This window comes from Amblyomma maculatum, chromosome 2 (genome assembly GCF_055883805.1).
Source record: "Amblyomma maculatum isolate TAMU_Amacu chromosome 2, ASM5588380v1, whole genome shotgun sequence".
NCBI lineage: Eukaryota > Metazoa > Arthropoda > Arachnida > Ixodida > Ixodidae > Amblyomma > Amblyomma maculatum.
The window spans coordinates 208,903,508-208,925,904 of NC_139345.1; the positions used below are offsets into that span (position 1 = coordinate 208,903,508).

Consider the following 22,397-nt stretch of genomic DNA (forward strand, 5'->3'; position numbering starts at 1 on the left):
GCAAGGCAATGTCATCAGCAAATCGCAGATTACTGAGGTATTCTCCATCTACCCTTATCCCTTACCGGTACCGCTCAAGAGGAAAGTATACAACAGTTGCATCTTACCTGTACTCACCTATGGGGCTGAAATATGGAGGCTAACCAAGAGGGTTCTACTTAAGTTGAGGACAACTCAGAGGGCTATGGAACGAAAAATGGTAGGGGTAACATTAAGAGATAGGAAGCGTGCTGAGTGGGTCAGAGAAATAACTCAAGTTACTGACATTCTAGTGGGAATCAAGAAGAAGAAATGGGCATGGACAGGACATGTAGTGCGAAGAAAGGATAACCGATGGTCGCTTAGGGTAACAAACTGTATTCCAAGGGAAGGAAAGCATAGCAGGGGGTGGCAGAAAATTAGGTGGGCGGATGAGGTTAAGAAGTTTGCAGGGGTCAAGTGGATGCGGCTGGCACAGAACCAGGTTAATTGGAGAAATATGGGAGAGGCCTTCGGCCTGCAGCGAGTATAGTCAGACTGATTATGATGATGAATTCAGCATGCCTTTTTCAGACGTGATAAAATTTCAATCGAGAGGATGGAAATTAAATGGCCTTTAAGTTGAACTGCGTAGTGGTTTGAACTCCTAATTTATCTGTATCAACTTTTCTCTTGCCTTCATACTGAGAAGTAAGTGATGCAGAAGGACCTGATACTGCAAACTGCCATTCATCTTCTATTTTCAGTTTACCGAGACGCGTTCCTCTCTTCTATACTCCATATGTCTGTCTTATGTGAGTTTGCCTTTGAGCCTTTTAGGTTGGAAACGGCGTAAAGCACTGCCAACGACGCCTTACCAGCCGCCTTTTGTCTTTGTCGAGTGATGACTTGCGAAAGCTAATTCAAGCTGGCAAGCGTGGTTAGACTGAGGATGTGCGTGACAGAATAATGCAGACGCTACGAATTGATGGCGCATAACATGAGCATAAGTCGCTTCAAAAAGTATAGGCTACGGTTGGTGGTTAGCGGTTTTATTTAGGGTTTTATTCTATTTTATTTTTCCTGAGATGAACTTTGGACCACTGAAGTGCAATGAGGCGAAAGCCATTACAGCGTAGTGGATAACCCTCAACTATGGCACCTCTATCTCCCTCTCTTCTTGCACTCCCACCTTCCTCCCTTCCTTTATGGCATGGTACATGTGCCCGTGGAGAATTGTGGCAGATACTGCACCTTTGCTATCCTGTAAATCAATTGCAAACGCCGCTGATGCTTGCTGTACTAATAATACAATATAATATTAATAATTGGTTCCCAGGAATGGAAACGCGCAGTATCTGTCACACTTGCTCTGTGGACACCTGAACCGCGCTGTAAGAGAAGGGAGGAAGGTGGGAATGAAAGTACCTCCCAGACATCTCGGTCTGCTTCTGTTTGCTGTGTGGTGCGGCATTCGAGGAAGCGGCGCCTGGATAGGACGCCCAGCAGGGTAGGCTTCGTATATGCATGAATCGCCTGGTGACGTCATGACCTGTCGTGACGGTACATTGCACGTCCCTTGTCGAACACAACCAGTATTTCATTGAAGGCATCAAAGTTCACCGGCATTCTGTAATTCGTTTACAGGAAAGGAAAGGCACAGTATCTATCACTCGCGGAATCCTGCTATCATCCTCATGGTAGACGAGAGGAATTATAAAGAGCATTGCAAGATCCGGGGTGTGGTTGGTAAAGCACTGGGCTGGGGATCCAAGGGATGGAGGCTCGATTCCCGGTGGGGACAAGGTTTGTTAATTTATTTTTAACTCTCGCTCTCGAAAGCATGACACCTCTGCTGACAACCTCCTGTCAACAATGAAGAGGCATTTGAGGCTTTTGCCTTAAAATCCTGAATGGTGCACACCACTGACTGAATCATTGCCCCATTTCTCCACTGGCAGACAAAGCATCAAACTTCACTGCATGACCAGAGATGAGGGTGCCACCCACCTGTGCCACCCGCCTGTGGCTCTCCTTGCACACCACCACCTGCGCTGGGCTGACGCACACAACTGGGTCCCCCTCTGCACAAACACACGCAGGGCAGCCGAGTCAGCAGTGGTACCCCTTTCTCCACGTAATACAACAGACAACCAGCCACTTACCAGGGCATTCACTTTCTGCAAGCTGGTGAGCATTACTTCAAACCAAGACATATTGCCAGTTTCTGGTGAGGCAATTTTTGACACAAGAGAAATTAGGCAGGATCTGAGGAAGGCAAGAGACTGTGCAAGGGGCATATCTTAGTAGAATCTCGATGGTACGAATTCCAAGGGAGCACGCAAAATATTCGTATCATCCCAAATTCGAATGATCCAAAACAAGTCAACTTCCACATGGGAATGGATTGAAAATGAACCAAACTTTATTATGGCGAACTACTTACGGCCGAAAAAGTCCGTAATGCTTGTCTGCACTTTTTTGCTGTTGATGTCGCAGACAAGCTCCGCCTGAAAGGCATAAAACCGTGCCGCGGTTTCGACGCTCACGCTGCCAGCACTTACGGTGCAGCGCAGAACGTCCAAAGCGTGAAGAGTACCGTATAAACGCGTGTAAGGGCCGCACTTTTTTTTCAAGACTCGAGGGCCAATTTTCGGGGTGCGGCCCTTGCACGGAATATACGAAAAAAAAATTTTTTTTTTCTGCTAAAAACACACCAATCAGGGAACGAGCAGTACGGCATTTATTCTAGGCTCAATCTTCACTCGTGGAGTCTTCCGACTCCGAGCTGTTGCTGTGCTCTGATGCATGGTCATTCCACAAGAAATTGTCTTCAGTCCCATCTAAACTGTTGCATATTCCGGTCACCTTAAAACTGCGGGATACAATGTCCGCAGACACGGAGTTCCATGCGGACACAATCCACCCAAGCACAGTTGCGAGCGGTGCCCTCTTGAGTCGTCCGGTCGGCGTCTCTTCGTGATCGTCGCTTGCCATCCACTCTCTGTACTGTCCTCGGAATTCTACCTTAAAAGGGCGATTAATGCTCACATCCAGGGGTTGCAGCATTCCGGTGAGGCCACCCGGAATCACGGCCATGTCTGTGCCGATACTGCGCAGGCGTTCTTTAACCCTATCCGTCAAGTGACCGCGGAAGCTGTCCAAGACGAGGAGCGACCGTTTGGCCAACATGGCGCCTGGGCGATTTTGCCATACGCTTTTAACCCAGTCGAGCACAAGCTCATCGTCCATCCAGCCCTTTTCTTGGGCCCGAACTACTACTCCCTTGGGGAAAGCGTCTTTAGGAACCCTTTTCCTTTTTAACACAACATAAGGGGGCAGCTTTCGCCCGTCCGCGGTGGCGCACAGCATAACAGTGCACCGTTGGCGCTCCGCGCCGGTTGTCCGCACGACGACACTCTTCGTCCCTTTCACGTCAACTGTGCAGTTCTCGGGAGAGTCGTACCACACGGGGGTCTGATCGGCGTTCGTTATCTGTGACAATATGTAGTTGTGCTCGTGGCGCAGACCGATTACATATTTTTGAAAGCTGAGCACCTTGTCAGTATAGTCCTGCGGCAGCCGCTGGCACAGCGTGGTCCTTCGCCGAAGGGACAGGCCCTTCCTCTTTAAAAATCTTCGCATCCAGCCTGCACTAGCTTTGAAGTCGTCGCGCGGTATGCCTTTCGCACGCGCCAAGGCTTGCGCTTTCACCCGCAACATGTCCGTGGTTAACGCGTAGCCGTTGTTCCGCACTTCCATGGCGTAGCAGAGCAGCTCGTTCTCCAGTCCCGGAAACTTGCACGGTTTGCCTCGGAAGGCACGCTTTTTGCAACTTGAGTTCTTCAGTGCATCTTTTTGTAGGCACCATCGTCGGACGCACTTCTCGTCCACGTCAAATTTTCTGCCCGCCGCACGCTTGCCGTGTTCAAGAGCAAACTCCACTACTTTCAGTTTAAAGCCGGCTGTGTAGCTATTCAGGTACTTGCCCATCGTGCTAAAGTTGCTACGCTGGGCGCAAGTTCATGAACAAAAGCAGACAGCGAAAGCTACAACTAGAACAAACTGCCACGCTACAACTCGCGTGCCCTTGACAGCCACAATAAAATGGAGCTGGTGATACTGATGCCGATATGGATAGTGGTCGCGAGGGAGAAAAAGTTGACGATGATGATGACCCGCGGCCTCGGGCGTCATCTGTAGGCAGCACGTGGAAGCTCCTGTGCGCATGCATTGCGAGGGCTATTCCCGTGTGAGTCGTGGAAAGTTTGGGTGCGGCCCTTACAAGGATACTTTTTTTTTAAATATTTCCTTCGGAAAAACAGGGTGCGGCCCTTACACGCGTTTATACGGTATCTGCCGTTGACAGCGGCTGATCACACTCGTTGTCAGCGTCACCATCGCTGTCAGGCTCATTTTCGCAATCATTCGCTTCGCTGATCAAGTCTTCAATAGACCTCAGCCCACAGGTCGCGACGTTGTCGTCCGCGGTAACAAAATCCCGAGCCGAAGCTTCAGTTTCCAGATTGTCCCAGCCATCAATCGTGAGGTCTTCATCTGGCTCTTGACAATCTCCTGCCGAAGCCGCATCAAGTCCGATGGCAAATCCGCACTTTCTAAAACAGTTCGAGATTGTGTCTGAAGTTACACTATCCCACGACATGGCTAGAAAGTGCAAAGCATCTAAGAGACTGATCCGCAAGTTTGCTTCTTTACGGTCAATTTTCGGCAGCAGATGCTTCACTAGAAGTCCTTTGAAATGATGCTTCACATTTCTAATTATCCCAGCGTCCAGCGGCTGAAGATGGCTGGTAGTGTTCGCCGGCAGGAACCTGACTTTCACGTTATTGAATGTCATTTCCTTTGGGTGGGCAGAGCACTGGTCCATGAAAATCAAAATTTTCCGGTTTCTTGACGCTATTTTCCGATCAAGGCTTGTCAAGAACTAGCGGAAAAAATCTCCAGTCATCCACGCCTTTCGGTTACCTTTGTAAAAGACAGGCAAACGCTCCGCCGATCGGAAACACCTCGGTTTTTTCGACTTACCAATGATAGTAAGCTGGAGTTTCTCGGATCCATCCAAGTTGCAGCAAAAGAGTACTGTTACTCTCTCCTTGCTTTTCTGGCCGCCCTGGCATGCCTGGCCTTTTACGCACAAACTTCTTTCCGGTTGAAAATTGAAAAAGAGTCCCGCCTCGTCGGCATTAAATATGTCGCGTGGCGCGTACTCCGAAATCAGCGCCGGCACCGTGTTCAGCCACTCATCTACAGCTGACTGGTTCACTTTCTTGCCTTCACCTGAGACGATCCGGTAGACAAGTCCGTGCCGCTCCTTAAACCGGTGCAGCCATCCGCTAAACACTTGGAAATTTTCAATCCCAAGTGAAGCGCGACGGTATTGGCTTTTTCACGTAGCACCTTGCCGTCCACGTTGACGCTGGCCGCTGTCACTTCGCGGAACCAAGTCAGCAGAACCTCTTCCAGCTTGACATTGGTCGCTGTTTTAGCCTGCTTCACGTTCGCACCGAAGTGCTGCACATTCTTCAAGATGACATCTCGCTGCCCAACAATGGTGCAGAGCGTCGACGGTGCCAACCCTAGCTCTTTTGCTAAGTCGACACGCTTCTTCTTAGGGTTTTCGTCAACCCTCTTCAGCACTTCAAGCTTTTCCTTAAAAGAAAGGGCTTTACGCTTCTGCAACATTTCGGCAGCAGCGAACGCTTGTCTTTCTAACGTTTGGGCAGTTCACGTCACAGCGAACGATAGAAAGAAGCGGCGAACGGAGAACTACTGCAGCGGCACCCAGCGTCACAGGCCTCCTGGGAACAGCCGGCGAGACAACTTTTCGATAGACCAATGAGCTGCCAGCGAATGAGTGACGTACACGACTGGGCACGTGCGTCGCCTTGGCCGGTTTGAGTCTGTTTGCTACGAAAGGGAGGTGGGGGTAGGGTGGTTAGTGGGGTAAGGGGGGATGGAGAGGAGAGGCAGCGGCCGCGGTGGGTACCCTCTCCCCCTGTGAGCTCTTGCGCTGAGCTGCTCGGTGGCTTTGTGCGTTTGTACAACGTTCGTTCATATCATTCGTGGGGGGGGTGGGGGGTGGAGAGGAGTTTTACCCTCTTGAGGCCAGCCGCGCCGGCCCGCTCGCATGTGCAACTGGTTTGCACGTTCGTATCAACCGTGGCGGGTTCAGAAACTCTTCGTATCACCCCGAATCTTAACATATTCTATGCAATGTAGTCCGTTCAAAGCATTCTTAAAATTCGTATCACCCCGAAATTCGTACCAGCCGTAATCGTATCATCGAGATTCTACTGTACCTCTATGCAGCAGAGTGTTTCTCTTAGACTTGCATCTGACAGCTGCTGAAACAGTGCTACAGAAGTTGCTTGTTTTTGTGCACACATGGCTACTTTGATACTTGTGCTTGTTACAAGATGCATATTCTTGCAAGAAAATAAAGCAGTTTCCAGAAGCAGCCGTAGTCATTTCCACTTATCAATTGCTCTACTGCTGGTACTCTTCCACTGTCTGTGTGCTCTTGCTTACAAAAAGACAAGTGCAAGGCAGTACAAAACATGATGAAATTCAGATAAAGTGCTTTACAACAGTGATGCAACACGCACCCGAGGGGCTGCCGACCAGGAATCCCACTGTCTTGGCCTCTCCCCCGGGGCCCCGGCGAATGGAGAACTCGTCCTTGTTACGGTATTGCTCCACCACGGGCTGCACACACAGCAAAAGGCGGGGCTGTCAATTCCCCCACATAAAGACCACAAGGCCGGGTGACCACAAACAGCCCCAGAGCAAAGGATGGCCACCTTGGATGAGGCGGTTTGTTGATTCAATGGGAAACTATAATGTCATCACTTGCTTGCAGCACCGGGGAAGCCCTGTTCAGCCAATCACAAGGGATTGTTAAGTGTGCTCCACTGCGCTACATTGTCTGCACGGCGTCTACTTGCAGCGTGTGCAGATGCAGCTGTAAGAAAGTACAAATAAATCCTGTCTACGTGTCTAAGTTTTAGAGAATACTTTTGTGTAAAATTACACTGTTTGTCGCATCTGCAGTTTTAGTTCTGTACGCAAATGAAGCTGCGGGGGCAACTGCAGCTTAGTGGCGCAATCTGGTTTTCAGAATTGCAATCATTTTGCCACCAGATTAACTTTCTTTATTAGGCTTGGGAGAGAAAAAATCATTGCCCGAAATAAACAATAAATGCAATTTAATGCTCACGAATGAGGCTACAAGTGAGGTGAGGCCAAACGAATGCCGGATGCACCATTTATGACAAATGAACAAACCTAAAAACCTAGTAATTAAGAAATATTTAAACCTCTATGTAACGAACCTCCATGTAGCGAATTCCTCGATATTACAAAGTTTTTCAATTCCTCAACGCTGCCTCCATTGAAGTGAATGTATTTGAGAACACCATGTACCGAACATGTCACGGCAGTTGACTTTGATATAACGAACTCAAGGCACCGACTGTCTCTTAGCTAGTGCTGAGTAGGGGAAATTTGCCAGAACCCCGCAAGTTTCAGGACGATAAACCACGAGCTGGAGTGAGAGGAGCGGCTACTACATATAGCAACGAGTGACCGTAGCAGATACAACTCTCCGTGTTTCAGCGCCGACGCCACATCTCCGCAGCAGACGCAGCAGTCTCTGCTGCTTTCGCTGTTGAACATGGCACTACAATAGTTCATGCTTAAAAGCTGCCAAAAATAACAGAAAAAAGACACGGGGTGAGCAGCGCGCGTTCATCGCTGCCATGCTACTGCTCGCGGGCTCCCGCGCGTCGGCAGCGGGAACAGCGGAGCGTCCTGGCCAAAGTTGGTTTCCTTGGGAACGGTGCTGGGCGAGCGCGCACGGCATGGCACGTAGGAGGGGGCAAACCTCTAACACGTTCGCTCTCCCCCAGACTGATTCCTCCTCCACTCTCTTTCCCCGCTCCCTCATAGATGCGTCGCGCGAGCTGCGGAGGCGGAGGTGGAGGCTGCTTTCCCTTGCATCAATTTTTCATCTGGTTTTCGTTCTATATTGTCCTTTTGGGTCTTCACACGAGCAGTGCATATAACGAAAACCTGGATGTAATGCAAAATCGCGGGCATTTTACAATTTCGTTATAACTAGGTTCAACAGTACCGCTTTGCAAATACAGGCTTCAAAACATGTAATCTGATATGCTTTACAGCCACTTCGTAGCAGCACTACACTCTGCAGCAGCAGACCATTGCCTCTGCACTCATCGTAGCTTTGGTAATGGTATGACGGACTACTGAGATAGGGTATAAGAGCTACCATGCTGACAGCTTCAATCTTTGTGGAGTTTAACAGCCTCAGATATTGAGATTTTAAAGGCATTTGAGTGGCAAGAAAATGCACTCAGATCTGAGGCACTCGTGTCTGTGCTCTGAGAAAGAAAGACCAATACGAACTGAAAGCACTGAACCTTGACAACATAAGAGATCAGCGAACACATGCTCAGACCTTTACAAACGCAAACCTAGTAATGCATGCAGCAAATGGCACATATACCCCTCATTTTGTAGGTGAGAAAGAAGCAGCTGAGTTGGGTGGGATGCCCCACCATATGCACTAGCAAGGTTAAAAGATGGCATACTAATGTTTACAGAGCCCATGCTAGAGCCTCGATGACAAAGTCGAGCCTACTTACAACAGCCGCAGTTATAACAAACAAGGGCCGAGCTACCGCCAAAATATGTGCCAGTACTCTGTTCTTACCTCTTAGATAAACTGAACAACAGCTGCCACACTACTCGGTTACAGCACACAACGAGGAGTAGTGAACTCACTCAGCTGCTCAAAATGCTTGCATGAAGACTGAAGGGCGTTCATCCCAAAAGAAAGTGTCAAATCTCCCCCCCAAAAAAAGGGCATTGGAAGAGCGGTTAACAATGTGACTAGCTATAAAATCGATTGAAGCCTGAGTTGTGTAGACTGGGCAAAGCATCCGAACTAGAGCAAAGCAGCCAAAGTTATGCGAGGCAGGAGCAGTTTATAAAGTGAAACTATTCCCAATGACTTGTGATCAGCCAGTGACAATGGTTTAACGAGCTGTATACCAGCTGTTAGTCAGGTTTTGGTGGACCAATCGGTCACTCAGTGTGCATTAAGTTGAATATCCGTCTTCTGTGCTGCGACCATTTGCAGGCAGCAAGCATTGAAATTGGACTTCAGCCAAAGATTTCCAGGTACAGTAGCCACGTTTAGCCGGTTTATATGTCTACATGGCTATATTTGCACGAAACAGCAGCCATGGCAACATGCCACTTAATTTGGAGTTCAGCGTGCTTTTCAAGTACTTTACACAATGGTGACGCACAGTGTGCGTGGACAAGCACTGTAGCATAATCATCTAGGGCCAAAGACAAGAGTGCTGACCAACCATCAAATACTGTGACTGACTTAATCGTTGTTGCTGTTAAGTCTGTAAAGCAGCGCATTTGTAGCAAGAGCACTCTGGAGAGTTGAGAAAAGGCTTATAATATATTTGACTCAGCTTTGAAAAAAAAAAAAGGATGCTTACACAATAAATAAATTAAAGGGTGGAGTGCATGCCCTGCTGTGTGTCTTTTATTCCATTTTACCTGTCTGGACTACATGCTCCAACTTTCAACTTTCTCTTTAGTGCCACCATCAATAAGAAGAAATGCTGAGCAAGCCCTGCTGAGAATGATGGCTACCTTTTTCCTGTTTTGACACACAGCTGGAATTCTGCAATGCAATGTGCTGCAGATGCTACAACCTCATTATTTTGCGTGCACTAGAAAAAGCATGAAGGAATCTTAATAGGTATCAGAATAAGGCAGTACTCATCGTCATCATCAGACAGTCAGGGAGAGAATACTCACTGAAATGCAAAACAAACGATGGATTCAAAAAAGATCGCTCTGCTGAAAACTGTACACATGGCACAACTGATGTGCAACAACCCAGGTAAAGCACTCACCGATGGCAGCACGGGTCGCAGTGGGCAGGGCAGATTGTGTGGGTCCACGGGGAAATCAACACCCGCTGTCTGCAACTGCCGACCCAGCTTCTGGAGGGTTCTGCTCAGGTTCTTGTGCTTAATCTGCAACATGGGCTTGCTGTCAGCACCCACAAACTCCTTCACAGGTTACCCATTCTGGCAGTAGCATGCAAGAACAACCAAGCTTCTCTGTTCTAACATGACAGATAGCAAGCTCTGAACACAAAGCAGCAGTGACAAGCAGATGGAAATGCAACAACCACTCAACATGGCCTCAAACTGACTTTTCATTTCTAGAGAAACTGAATTTCATACCTAATCCAAGGTAGTCTCTCAGTGTTCTCCCAGGTCACAAGGTCCCCTGTCTTAAAGGATTACTGAGGCATAGTACTACAAGCCATTAGAGATTCTGTTCTTGGTCCTCCAATCTGTGCCTGCCTGCAACATAGCTTGCTCTCTGTTCCAACTACCTGGACCCTTTTTCCCTGCACAAGGTCTTTTAAGCCAATGTGCAAAAGTTTAGCCCCACCTGCATGATACCATGGCCGCTTGCTCCCAACAGTGACTAAAAGCGGACGCTTGCAGTGATAAAAGTTCAGTGGCAGCTAGCCTTCTCTTGCTCGCTTTGCTACAATTAGACTACTACACTACTACAGCAATAGTGCCGTCCACATCTTCAGACAAGTGGCACTGCCGGAAACTGGTGTCGCATGGCAAAAGCAGCCCTGTTATGACTACTCTAACCTTCTGTGGAGCTGCAGGACATTATTGTCCCACTTGGTTCTAGAGCCAGCAAACAGAAAAGAGTACAACTGCACACCACATTTCTGCATGCTCAATACTACCAAATTATCACACAAACCATGCAGCATGGTTTAGCTAATAGGCATTCTTGGTGTTCTTAGAGCTTTTACATGGGCAGGTATGCAACTGAATGAGCCTAGACAAAGCCAATCATCAAAATGGTCTGAAACAGGTCATTATACTTCTAGAGCCATTTTAAAGAAAAATTTACTTTTTTTTGTACTTTTTTTACGGGTTAAAAGTGACACCGAGGGTTAAAAGTGACACAAAAGTGACTCCAACTGACGTGTTCTGGGGCTTTGTCTGGCTGCGATAATTTTGCCCAAGAGCAAACCTTGGTAAGGAAATTAAACTTTTGCTCCCACTCCACCCAAAGTTATGGCACAAAGAATGAATCAAGAAGAGAATGGCTAGTGACAACATCCCTACCACATCATTTTCCTTTCAAGTGCAGCCCTGAGCAAAGATGGAGAGGGGCAACTCCTGCTACTTCCATGCTCAGTGCACAACCCGGCACACTGCTGCCAGAGAGGAAAAAATACTGTGGGACACCTGGGCTCATCTTTAAGGGCATGATGCAATGGCAATAAGTTTCGGCTGCAGCTTCTCTTGCGGGCCCTCGGCAGCTTACATTCAGCCTGCTGCTCACTTCATCAGTAGTCCTTCATTTGTGCCTCATTTGGTTACTGCAGCTCATATTACAGATCCAAGCAGAAGAAATAGATAAGTAGATATTATAAACACAAGAATAGGAAGTAAAACAGACAAAAAACTAAGACCACACATGCAGCATCCCTATGCACTATCAATTGTTGCGTCAGTGAATCCCACTCTGTATGAAAAGAAAATTTAAGTGTGTCAGTTCCAGCAAAGCAATGGGATGATGGTGTAAAGTTGTTAAGTTCACATAAAGTTGTAAGCAACAACTTTGTGTGAAAGACTGTCCAACACAGGTTTAAAGGCCACTTTTACCAAGCCATTCAAACGTGCCAGTATCACCTATCCAAGAGTTCTGGTTTGTTATACATCCACCTCAAAGGATGAGTTGGTAGCTCCTGCAAACTTGGCCATGTCACACAACCTGACACTTAATCCAACGACTGGCCATCTACAACCATCCAGAGGTACGCTCGTGATTTTTCGCTCACAATGCCAGCACTGACAGTGCTGAATTTTCTGGAGAATAGGGAGGTTGTCGCATTAAAATTAGTGGTAAAGGAAAACGGACCTCCCCATATGAAATACCACTACCCTTGGTTTTCCAAACCACCCAATACAATGACAGGTAGTACAATGCTAATTCCTTTACAACCCAGCAATGGCTGAAGGAGGCCTACCTCAAGCTGCTTGCTGTAGGGCATCCTCCACAATGGTGTCACTAAACGGGCCAACCTGCACAGGCACCAAACACATCAAGCCACCAGAAGATAGGAAAACACAACAAGGGGTCCTCAGTTGCTAAAAATAGCAACCACACTTTGCAATCAAATAAGCTGCTCTTATTAGCTACACTTTCCTAGAATTTGAATAAGCCCCCCAAAAAGTGCAAGTCTCGAGAACAGAAAACAAGCTCAGCAGACACTTAAGACTGCTATTTGTATGAATGCAAAAGCATTACAGTCCTGCAGGAGCATTATTTTCAAACAGCATTTTCGACTTGCATTAAGCCCTTCTTGCTGGTATTGTATTCGATGTGTACACTAATGTATCTAAAAAACTGTCATGCTTTGCATAGTGTTTGGGAAATGAAATCATGCAAATTGGGGGTACAAATGGCGCTGGTTCAAATCCCTGAGATGAGCTAGCCTCAAACTTGACAAGCAAATGAATTTTATAAGCAATGAGAAATTGTATGACACCACACAGAAATATGTTGCAAAAGCACGGCGTTTGGGGTAGTTGGTTGCAATCCATGCTGAAATTCGCAGTACAAGATTCGCAGCAAAAATAGACTTCATGCAATGAGCGTTGATTGTACATAAGCGTCAAGCCTTTTTAAATAAAATTCAACTCTGTCCTGTCTTGTTTGTTCCTTGTGTCTACATCTCTTTTGTGCTGCAAATTTTTTTCCACACAAAAGACTGCACCATAATTTTGACACAAACGTTAGGGAGACTGGAACTACATAGAGGTCGGCCACTGGCGAGTATATATATACGTAACAAGAGTTCCGTAAAGACTGAGACTCAGTTTCTAGTGCTTTCTGTTGTGAGCTAGCTGTGCTATATCTCAGCGTTTTTGGTAAACATTGTGGCTAGACTAACATCACACCATATGCCCCATCTCTGTGGCTCTTGTGTGGCAACAGCAATATTTATTGAAACAGGAGATAGTACTGCATCATATCCAAGTGTGCTGGCTCTGTGACCCGTGTGGACCTTGCATGAACCACGCCACACTTTCCAGTTTTGTGCAAGAATTAACCAAATGGTCATGGAAACATACAATAATTTGACGTGTGCATTTGGTGAGGATGTCATGTTCCTTTCAATTCGTTTTCGCTGCTTCAAGGATTTCAAAGAGGGGAGAGAGACCCTGAATTTCAGGGAGGTGATAGTGCACCTACTAAAGGCATCAACACAGCAGTTACAGTGATCAAGATTGATGGGTGCTTGACTGCCAGGCAACTTGGCGAATACCTGGAGATTTCAGTAGGAAGCATCCATAAAATTTTGAAAGGACACCTTCACATGTCAAGAATTTATGCACAGTGCATGTATCCCTCGCCTGCTTCCGCCAGTCCAGAAACAACCACGAAGACATTTGTCTCGAGTGGAAGCAGTGCCTAAAGAGGAAAAGACTAGTACAAGACCAATATTGCTGTAGACGAGACCTGGGTATACTGCTAACACCTGGAGATGAGCCGTAGCACTCACTAGGTTGAAAAGAGGCAGCCTTGACCAATGAAGGCTAAGGCACAAAGGTCGGCAAACAAAGCAATGGTCGTCATATCTTCTGAAGCCAAAGGGAGAACTGCATGCACCCGTGCAGTTCCTACAGGTCAAACAGTAAACACCAAGTAGTGGAGAAATGTTTCATTGATGCTGGCGAAGGAACAGAGCTTAAGAAATGCCTGAATTTGTGGGAAACTGCACCCAGACAAAGTAAGGGACAACATAGATCTGATTTCTAACTCGGAAAAATATTGCAACTCTCCCTCAGCAACCCTTCAGCACTGACCCGGCCCCATGCAACCTCTTCTGGTACCCCACGACAAAAAAAGGAACAGATGTCAATTTTATATGGCACAGAATGCAGTCAAGGCTTTGGGGCGGTTTTCAACCAAATGGCAATAAACGACTTCACCTATGCTTTCTAGGCATGACAAAAACGGTGGGGGCAAGTGCATTTCATTGAACATGAAGTGTTTTGGAGGTCATGAAAGTCCTGATGAGTAATTCTCAGAAATAAATGTTTTAGAGAATCAGTCTCAGTCTTTATTCAACAATCTTCCTACACAAGTGACGTAGAAAGGGTTGTCACAAGTGGCGTTTACCTTGGTTGCCGGTGCTCTGGATCTATCTAAATGATGCATCATAGTGTCATATGACTGCTTGATGACGTCATCCATTTTTCTTGCTGTGCAGCTGCTGACAGCATATTTTTCTATCCACATCTCGCAATGGAACGCACAATAGTCCGGCATTAAAATCTGGCTACAAATGGCATCAGAGGTCACGTGAAACAGTTTTGAAAGAACTAAAAAATGGTTTATTATGTAGAGTAAAGGCAAAATGAACCAATAAGTCACAGTTCATGAACAGAAATTACTATCCCTATAACTAAAGGCGAAATCTAGTGCCAGTCACTAGTGCAAATGCTGCCCTGGGGTGCAATGCAGGTGGCATGACGTCATTGATGGGGGGCAGTCATTAGCTGCCTCACCAAACAACGCAATGACATTCACAGATGAAACGGGCCAAGGAGCAGAGGACAAAACCGCCTAGAGACAGTGGCATGTCACTCACTTCCAGTCAGCCCTTAAAGGGACAGTCTACTGCTGAAGACGAGCATAAAAATATTGGCATATTCTGGTAGATCTTACCACTTGGTGGCAGTATCAAGTGCAGACTCGTGGTTTAATCAGGAATTTGTATTTTAAATCAAACAGAAAAGCCAGGTTTTAGCAGGTGGTGGCGCCATACTGTGTCCTTTCATTGCTACTAACATTTCATATGTTTGAAGAGTCTGAAGTGAATATACTACATTTTACGGTTATGCCACAGCGTCATACAGACAGCTCTTTGTGTTCACATCAACTTAAAGCAGCCTACTGTCTTCTCTTTAAATTAACTACACCTGCTTTTATTATTTAGTTTTTCTAGAAAATGCATCCAAAACAAAAAGACAACACAACCAAAGATGCCGCCATACTTGTAGCCAGAGCTTTTCGATCGTACCAGTTGGGAAACTCTTTCAAAAAATGACCAGTTTTAATATACACTATTTGGGTGCCTATGGATTTTCACGCCAACTAGAAGCGGTCAATAGAAGCTTTCTGCTATGCTGTCATTACCTTCTGGAAATCACTTTTTTCCTTTCTTTTTTTCCACCTTCATTAACTCTACAGCTGTAATGTCTAGGAATGTTTGCTACTGCAACCCTTCAATGTATTTTATTTGCCAGACAGTTGTGCATTTATAAATAATCTGAAAGTTTGCAACTTAGCCACAGTTTCCTTTGATGGTCGCGGGCACTGCCACTATTCGTAAACACCCAAATTTTGACCAAAAAAAGCGTCATTCTTTATACATGGACCTGAAGGGAAGTTTTGCAACTGATAGTATTAAGGAGCTCTGCTTATAGCGGCACTGCCATCAGCAGTGCTGCTATAAGCTAAAATGGCTACTGGTATCTACGGTAGATATCACAGAGTTTGTTTGGTTTGGTTTGGTCTGTGGGGTTTAATGTCCCAAAGCGACTCAAGCTATGAGAGACACCGAAGTGGAGGACTCCGAAAATTTTAACCACCTGGGGTTCTTTAATGTGCACTTACATCGTGCAGTACACGGGCACCTTGCTTTTCGCCGTCATCGAAAAGCGGTAGCCGAGGCCCGGATTCAATCTCTCATTCTTGGGAACAGTAGTCAAGTGCTGTAACCGCTACGCCACCCCATCGAGGCAAAGTTTATTTCGTTTATTTATTAATTTTATTCTATTTCAAGCTATTTCAGTACTTGCAGTTATAGCTTTAATAACATCTGCATGCCTTAGTTAATGACATGTTCTGCACGTAATTTCAGCAGTGTGGCAGTCGTGTTCATAGAGTTACATGAAGTCACTAAACTATAACTGTATGTCGTGTGCACGTCATTGTTTGCAGATGCAGGCTACCACTGAGAAAAGGCCCCATCGCATGTTAAACGTTAAACCTCGCAAACCAAATAAGTTTTAAGTGGTTTTTCCCTGTTTCTCAGCTGGGTATTCATTAAATAGGGGATGGAGCTTTCAAATGAAGCACGAAAAAAAATGCTGAAAAAGCGAGTAGACTTCCCTTTAATCTCCCCTCCCTTGTTGTGTTGTGGCAGGGCAGTGAGAACGCAAAATATAGGCAAAAGATTGAGCAGGGTAATGTATTAAGGGAACAACTACTCATTGGGAGTAATTATTCATGGACAAAAAGTGTTGCACCAGTTAAGAGAGAAAAGGTTTTGACAGCGATATTTTACTGCTCTTTTATTTAGTACTACATAAACTAGGTTAAACATGCTTATGAGAGGATGATGGGCAATTAAATAATATCTACCAGTATTCTAGTTTTTCTTACCCTCTGTAAAACTACTGCAGGGGCTCTTCAAAAGAAAGAAGGTAAACGTGGCCTGCAGTCAGTTAAATTTTCATGACCTGCTGGATAAATGTAATTAATACATTACATCATCACATCCAAAAAGCCTTTGTAACTGGCTCCACCTTTTAAAACCAACTGGGGCTGCTGTTTGCTTTCCCGCTTTCAACAGACCATTTGCCACTTGGCAGTGCAGGCTGAACAATTTTTTTTTTTTTTACCCACTCTAGCATCTATCCCCCTTTCACCACTTTCATTCACAGCCAAGATCAAGGTAAAGTCACTAGGAAAAAAAAAACACATCAGCAATATTTCGCAATAAAGAGGGAAGTGGACGAAGTTTACAAGCCTGTGACAACATACCTTAGAAAGCTGTTTATTTGCTTGGTACATAAACAGTAACTTAGGGGACAAATTGTAAACCATCGTTAATGATCTATACTGGCAAGTCAAACCAGTAGGTCTAAACATTAACATGAGGAGAATTAAATTATTGTTCAACATTCTGACACGCAATTAGCAGAGATGTTAAGGAAACACGTCTACTTAGGACAAGTAGTGATCACAGATCTGGACCACAATACTGAAATACCTAGAAGAATAAGAATGGGTGAAGCGCATTTGGCAGACATTCCCAGATTATCAATAGCCATTTGCAGGCACCTTCAAGATATAAACGTGCAACTGCTGCACCTTACCAGCAATCATATGAGGGGCTGAAACATAGAAGCCAACAAAAAGAGTTCTGCTTAAGTTGACAATGCAAAGAGCTATGGAACAAAAAATGATAGCGTGTAACATTGAGAGATAGGAAGGCTGCAGGGAGGGTCAGAGAAATAACTCGAGTTAATGACAATCTAGTCAAAATAAGGGCAGGGCATGTAGTGCAAAGAGAAGATAACGGATGGTTGCTATGAGTAAATGACTAGATTCCAAGGGAAAGCCGGCATAGCAGGGGGTGGCAATTAATTAGTTGGGTGCATGAGCCTAAGAAGTTTGCAGGGGTCAAGTGGATGAAGCTAGCACAGGACCGGGTTAATAGGAGGAATGTGGGAGAGGCCTTCACCCTGCAGTGGGTATAGCCAGGTTGATGATAATTATCTGCTTAGCAATGGATTTCTAGACGATGACTGAATAAAGCGAAGTGACTGTTCTCACTTTTCAAAACAGCTTCTCATCACTCTTGTTCTAGCTTAAACTTCTCAAGTTTGAAGCCATTCACTGCATGAAATGTCATAAGATTCCCCCCTCAATCACTCATCGTCTGTGCCCATCAATGTCAAGCGAAAAAGCTCACCATAGCTACATAACAAAAGTTGACATAAGACCTAAAAGGGTGTGCAGGTTACTAACTTCAACGAAAATTCAGGTGCCTAACGCTATGACATTCTTGTTCAGATGAAGGTCATGCAAATATTGGAAAATACATGAACTCTGGAGGGTTTGAATAAGCTGGTCCACATAAAACTATTGGACAATAACAAAAACTATTGGACAAGTCTGCTAAGATAATGACAGAAAAGTGCCATGGCACACTAAAAAAAACTGTGAAAGAAGGAAGCAAAACAGCAATGAGCAACAACTGACAATTTATCTTGATCGCCACGTGTATACCCGGCCAATTCTTTAGCAGTACTGCGAGCCGGTGAACTGCCTGGTGCAGCGACGCTTAAACGAAGCAAATCGGAAGAGGGGATGAGCATGGGTGCGGATTCATGCTGATAAGAGAGTGCCATCTCCTTGGCTGTTCTGCTGTATTGGAAGCAACCCGCTGAATCAAGTTTCAAGTTCGAGTTCAGAGAGTGCTTGTCCTATCTGGTGTGTGTTTGTGGCTTTGATAGATGCAAACTTGTATTGTTTCAAGCATCACACTTGATTTCAGTTCCATTTATGGCAGCTAATTAAATAATGCACCGATATTAATGCCCAAGGCAATTATTTGCTCTGCAAGTAACAATTGCAAATAGTTATTGGACATGCAAAGTTTACTGGAAATGTATGAGCAACCTTAATAGATGAAATCTGTACCATATGCAGCTGATCAAAACAAACAGTAGGAAGCTTCTTGGAGCGCAGGTGCACAACAGCTGATTCTGCGCAGGGACGGCTTCATGTTGCTCAGAGCCGCCAAGCAGGCGAGGCTCACTGCAGCAGCAGGAATTCTGGGCATGCCCTAGCCTACGCTTGCTTTGTAATCTATAAGGTTTTCCTGCACAGCAGTGCCGGGCAGTCAACGGGCGCACAGTACTGTTAAAAAATCGGTCGGGTGTACATGTACCGTCTTTGCCAAAATTAGCCGGGCTCAAGGTTTTTGGTTCTCCCTCACATTATGCAGCTTATAACGCTTCCCAGAAGACCAAACTGTCCTAAAAAGTGAGCACACACACTTTCCTTTACCTCCAGTTTCAGAGGTGGCATGAATGCTTCGCTATGCAAATGAGAACCGGACACTGAAAAAACAAACCCTCTTTGTTGTGACTTCAATCATGCCCTAATGTATGAAAAACAAGTTAATGCAAATAATAAACACAGGCTGAATAGAGGTCACATAACTTTAAGTGGGAGTTGTGTAATAACCCCATCTGTTTCTATACTGGAAATAAATGACAGATTTTGATTGTGATGACTTTTTTTTCTTCCCTGCACAATATTTAATGCACACAAAAAGTTAGTGTTTATCTTTTCTATATTTTCCCAATATTTCTGGTTATTTGATTTTGCTAGCGTGTACTATGTATATACATGTGTATAAACTTAGTACATACACTGTTATGCAGTAAGTACATACCCTTCCAGTCTCATGCAATAGAGCTTCACAGAACAACTGACATGACATTGTTACCACTGAGGCAATGCCACCACTTTACACAAAAGCAGGCCATAGAAAACAGGCAATCACAGCTTGGAAACTTCATCTTGCACAGACAGGCAACTTTTATCGGCTCTACACAACTAAATTGATGAAAAGCAACAAGTTCACACTTCACTATACATCACAAAGTTTGGGAAGCTTTTTGAAAATGGAGCTGAGGGTAACATTTAGTTAGCTGGCATAATTCCTTGATGGAATAGCTTTGTAGGTGCCATTTTATATCAGGATTTTCCATCTTCATGAACACTGAGGATTTACCAGAGGCGAGACCATGATCGCTAATATAAATACCTAATAGCACACAGCCCCCTTAAAAGAACAATGCTGCTACTGCTGCTGATTTGCTCGCTGTTTAAATATTGAATATTTTGAGCTTGACCATCATTCATTTCTTAATGCAAAATGTTGTGTTCACTGCTAAACCAAGAATGACATCCCTGCATAACATCTGAACTTGCCCATGTCATACCCCTACTCAAAGTGAATCCGGTCTTTCTTGTGGCTCTATTCGATCCTATTTCAGAGTTTATCTAACAGTTAAGCATTACATTGTGGTGACATACACAGCGCCATAGCCCTGGTTCAGCTTGATGGCAGATAAAACAGAATCTGCACAGCGAGTGGTGGGCATGCAAGACAGAACTCACTGGTCGTGCTCGTTCTCGTCATGACGGAAAACCTTTTTGCGCGGCTTTTGAGAGCTTGCATCTTTCCTGGTCTTGTCATTCTGCAGCGGGAACTCTGCTGAAGTCGTTCCAGGAACAGTTAGCCTTGTCTGTTTTTTAGGTAGAACTTCCTCATCACCAACAACAGCGACCACCCTGCAAAATTTTTGCAATTTCATGGTAAATAAATTAAAAAAAGTTCCGAGACAAATGTGAAAGCCTGAGCATTGCTGCCGCACACGATACATCACGCATCCCTTGTCGGACACAACCAGCGATCAAAGTTCACCAGAGTTTTATAATTGGTTTACTAGAAAAGAAAGGCACAGTGTCCGTCACTCGTGGATCTCGCTGATGTGAGACTTTCACCATGTGCCTAGAAATGCTTTCGTCTTAATAATTGGTTCACAGGAACGGAAAGGCTATCGCACTTGTTTCTGTGGACACCTGAAGTTGTTTTGGGGTATCATGGGGCTAGTAAAGCTTTTGCTTCAAAGTACAACAAAATCTGTACACAAGACCTCAAAAAAAAAAAAAAAAAAAAAAAGAAGGAGGATGGGGACAATAACAACATTGCTGCTAAACCAACTTGAGAAGTTCCATTGTCTTTAAGAAGTTATATTTTTTGCAAAGTCCGACTATTTATTGTAAACCCCTGCAGGTTCTGAAGAAACTACTGGCAGATTGTAAGACAAAGTGAAGCAGTTTAGTACTAAACAATTGCAGGCTGTGTAAATAATGCTTACTACTGTCTGACAAAATGGGTGTCTTTCAGCATCAAGATAAGTGCACAAGAAAAATTTGTGGAGCTTGCCTAATAAGAAAGTAAACTGTGTGCGGGCCAGGCCTCATTGGCTCGACATGATAAGGAATTCCTTTTTCTTCATTCCAGTTAGAAACAAGCGCAACAGTTGCCTGATCACCTCTACTGCTCGTGTCTTATCTGTATTTTTGCCTGTCGACAGTTCTTGTTGACAGCTGCCTGCTGCTTGTGTCAGTTGCTTAGCGCCGAATGCGTCAACATTCTCGGATGACGACACGCCACTTGAGTTGACGGCTCGTCAGGCGTGTTTCGAGTATTCTTGCTGCTTGTTCTTGGTTCCGATTCATGACACTTTCCCTTGCTCCCAGGTTTCAAAGATTTCTTTCTTTTTTTTTCCCTAAGATACCACACTTTTCTGCGAAGTGTGAGAGGTCATATACCCCGACAAGGTTCCCAAAGCAACGCTCACATTGCGCACTGCTTACCTTCGCGATGCCGTGCGAAGCCATCGAGCGGCGCATTGCTGCGTCTTCACCTCACTTTTCAAGAAGGCAGCCAGGTTAAAAAACGTGCCCATGTTAACTCAAATGGGCTAGCAAGTGCAAATATCCGCAGGCTCTGCAAAAGCAGCAGAAATGCTTTTCTCGGGTAGTAAGTAGCTCGTATTAGATCGTACGCCGCGCGGAAGCGCGGTGGGCAAGGTAAGCGTGGTCAACCAACGCAAGATTGGCAAGATCCTGACTTCGCATGACTCCTGGCTGCAGCCACCTTGCAGCCACTATCACCACTATCAGGACCAAGACCGACTGAAATGGGTGATGCTGCATTCACACCAAATCGGTCTAGGGGCGGGGCGTCCGCTTTTCACGTGATCAATGGCGTCATGGCGTCGGCAAAAAATACATACCATAAAAAGCGCGCTCCGCGAGTTCCTTTCGGCCGTCGATCCGCGCGCGCGCTTCTCGATCTTCACTATCCATTCCACTGTTTCCTCGCGACCATGAGTGACGCTCCTGAACGTCAGAGCTCATTTTGCGACGCTACCTCAGCGACATACATGAGGAAGGAGGCTACTGACATTGATACCTGAAATGCGAAGATTGTAAAAAGTTGGAGAGATCTCGGCTGACAACGTAAAGTATAGCTGTGCGGACTTCACGAGAGTTCGATGCGTCACCCAAAGGTAAGTTCCTTTCACAGTCTCGGCGCTTCTAGCCAGTAATATATGTATGTGTATACGCATGCTAGCATCACTCGATTTTTCTTGTGCCATTTAGCTGCAGCACGACAGCATTAAGGCGAACTGTGCAATGCTGGAACTTTATACTGTACATAAGAGCAATAATTTCGCTTTTCGATTGTAGCAAGGATTGCGCAAAATTTATTTGCGTGCGCGTGAAAGAGAGTGTGTGCTTGTGCGTCTGCGCGCGCGCGAGTGTGTGTGTGTGTGTGTGTGTGTGTGTGTGTGTGTGTGTGTGTGTGTGTGTGTGTGTGTGTGTGTGTGTGTGTGTGTGTGTGTGTGTGTGTGTGTGCGTATGCGCATACACTC

The 22,397-nt window shown here is 45.5% G+C and overlaps 1 protein-coding gene across 1 annotated transcript in view; it reads right to left on the reverse strand.

The window, feature by feature from the left end:
• Positions 1–21,673, reverse strand: part of LOC146201195 (tRNA (uracil-5-)-methyltransferase homolog B-like) — a 152,068-nt gene extending 130,395 nt beyond the window's left edge. The window contains exons 1-6 of the mRNA XM_084595675.1: positions 21,334–21,673; positions 20,068–20,241; positions 12,101–12,155; positions 9,939–10,061; positions 6,585–6,684; positions 1,969–2,042 (exon numbers count right to left, since the gene is read on the reverse strand). Of these exons, the coding sequence (XP_084451801.1) occupies positions 1,969–2,042; positions 6,585–6,684; positions 9,939–10,061; positions 12,101–12,155; positions 20,068–20,241; positions 21,334–21,425 (618 nt within the window). The 5' untranslated portion in view covers positions 21,426–21,673. The remainder of the gene's footprint in view (positions 1–1,968; positions 2,043–6,584; positions 6,685–9,938; positions 10,062–12,100; positions 12,156–20,067; positions 20,242–21,333) is intronic.
• Positions 21,674–22,397: the final 724 nt, after the last annotated feature.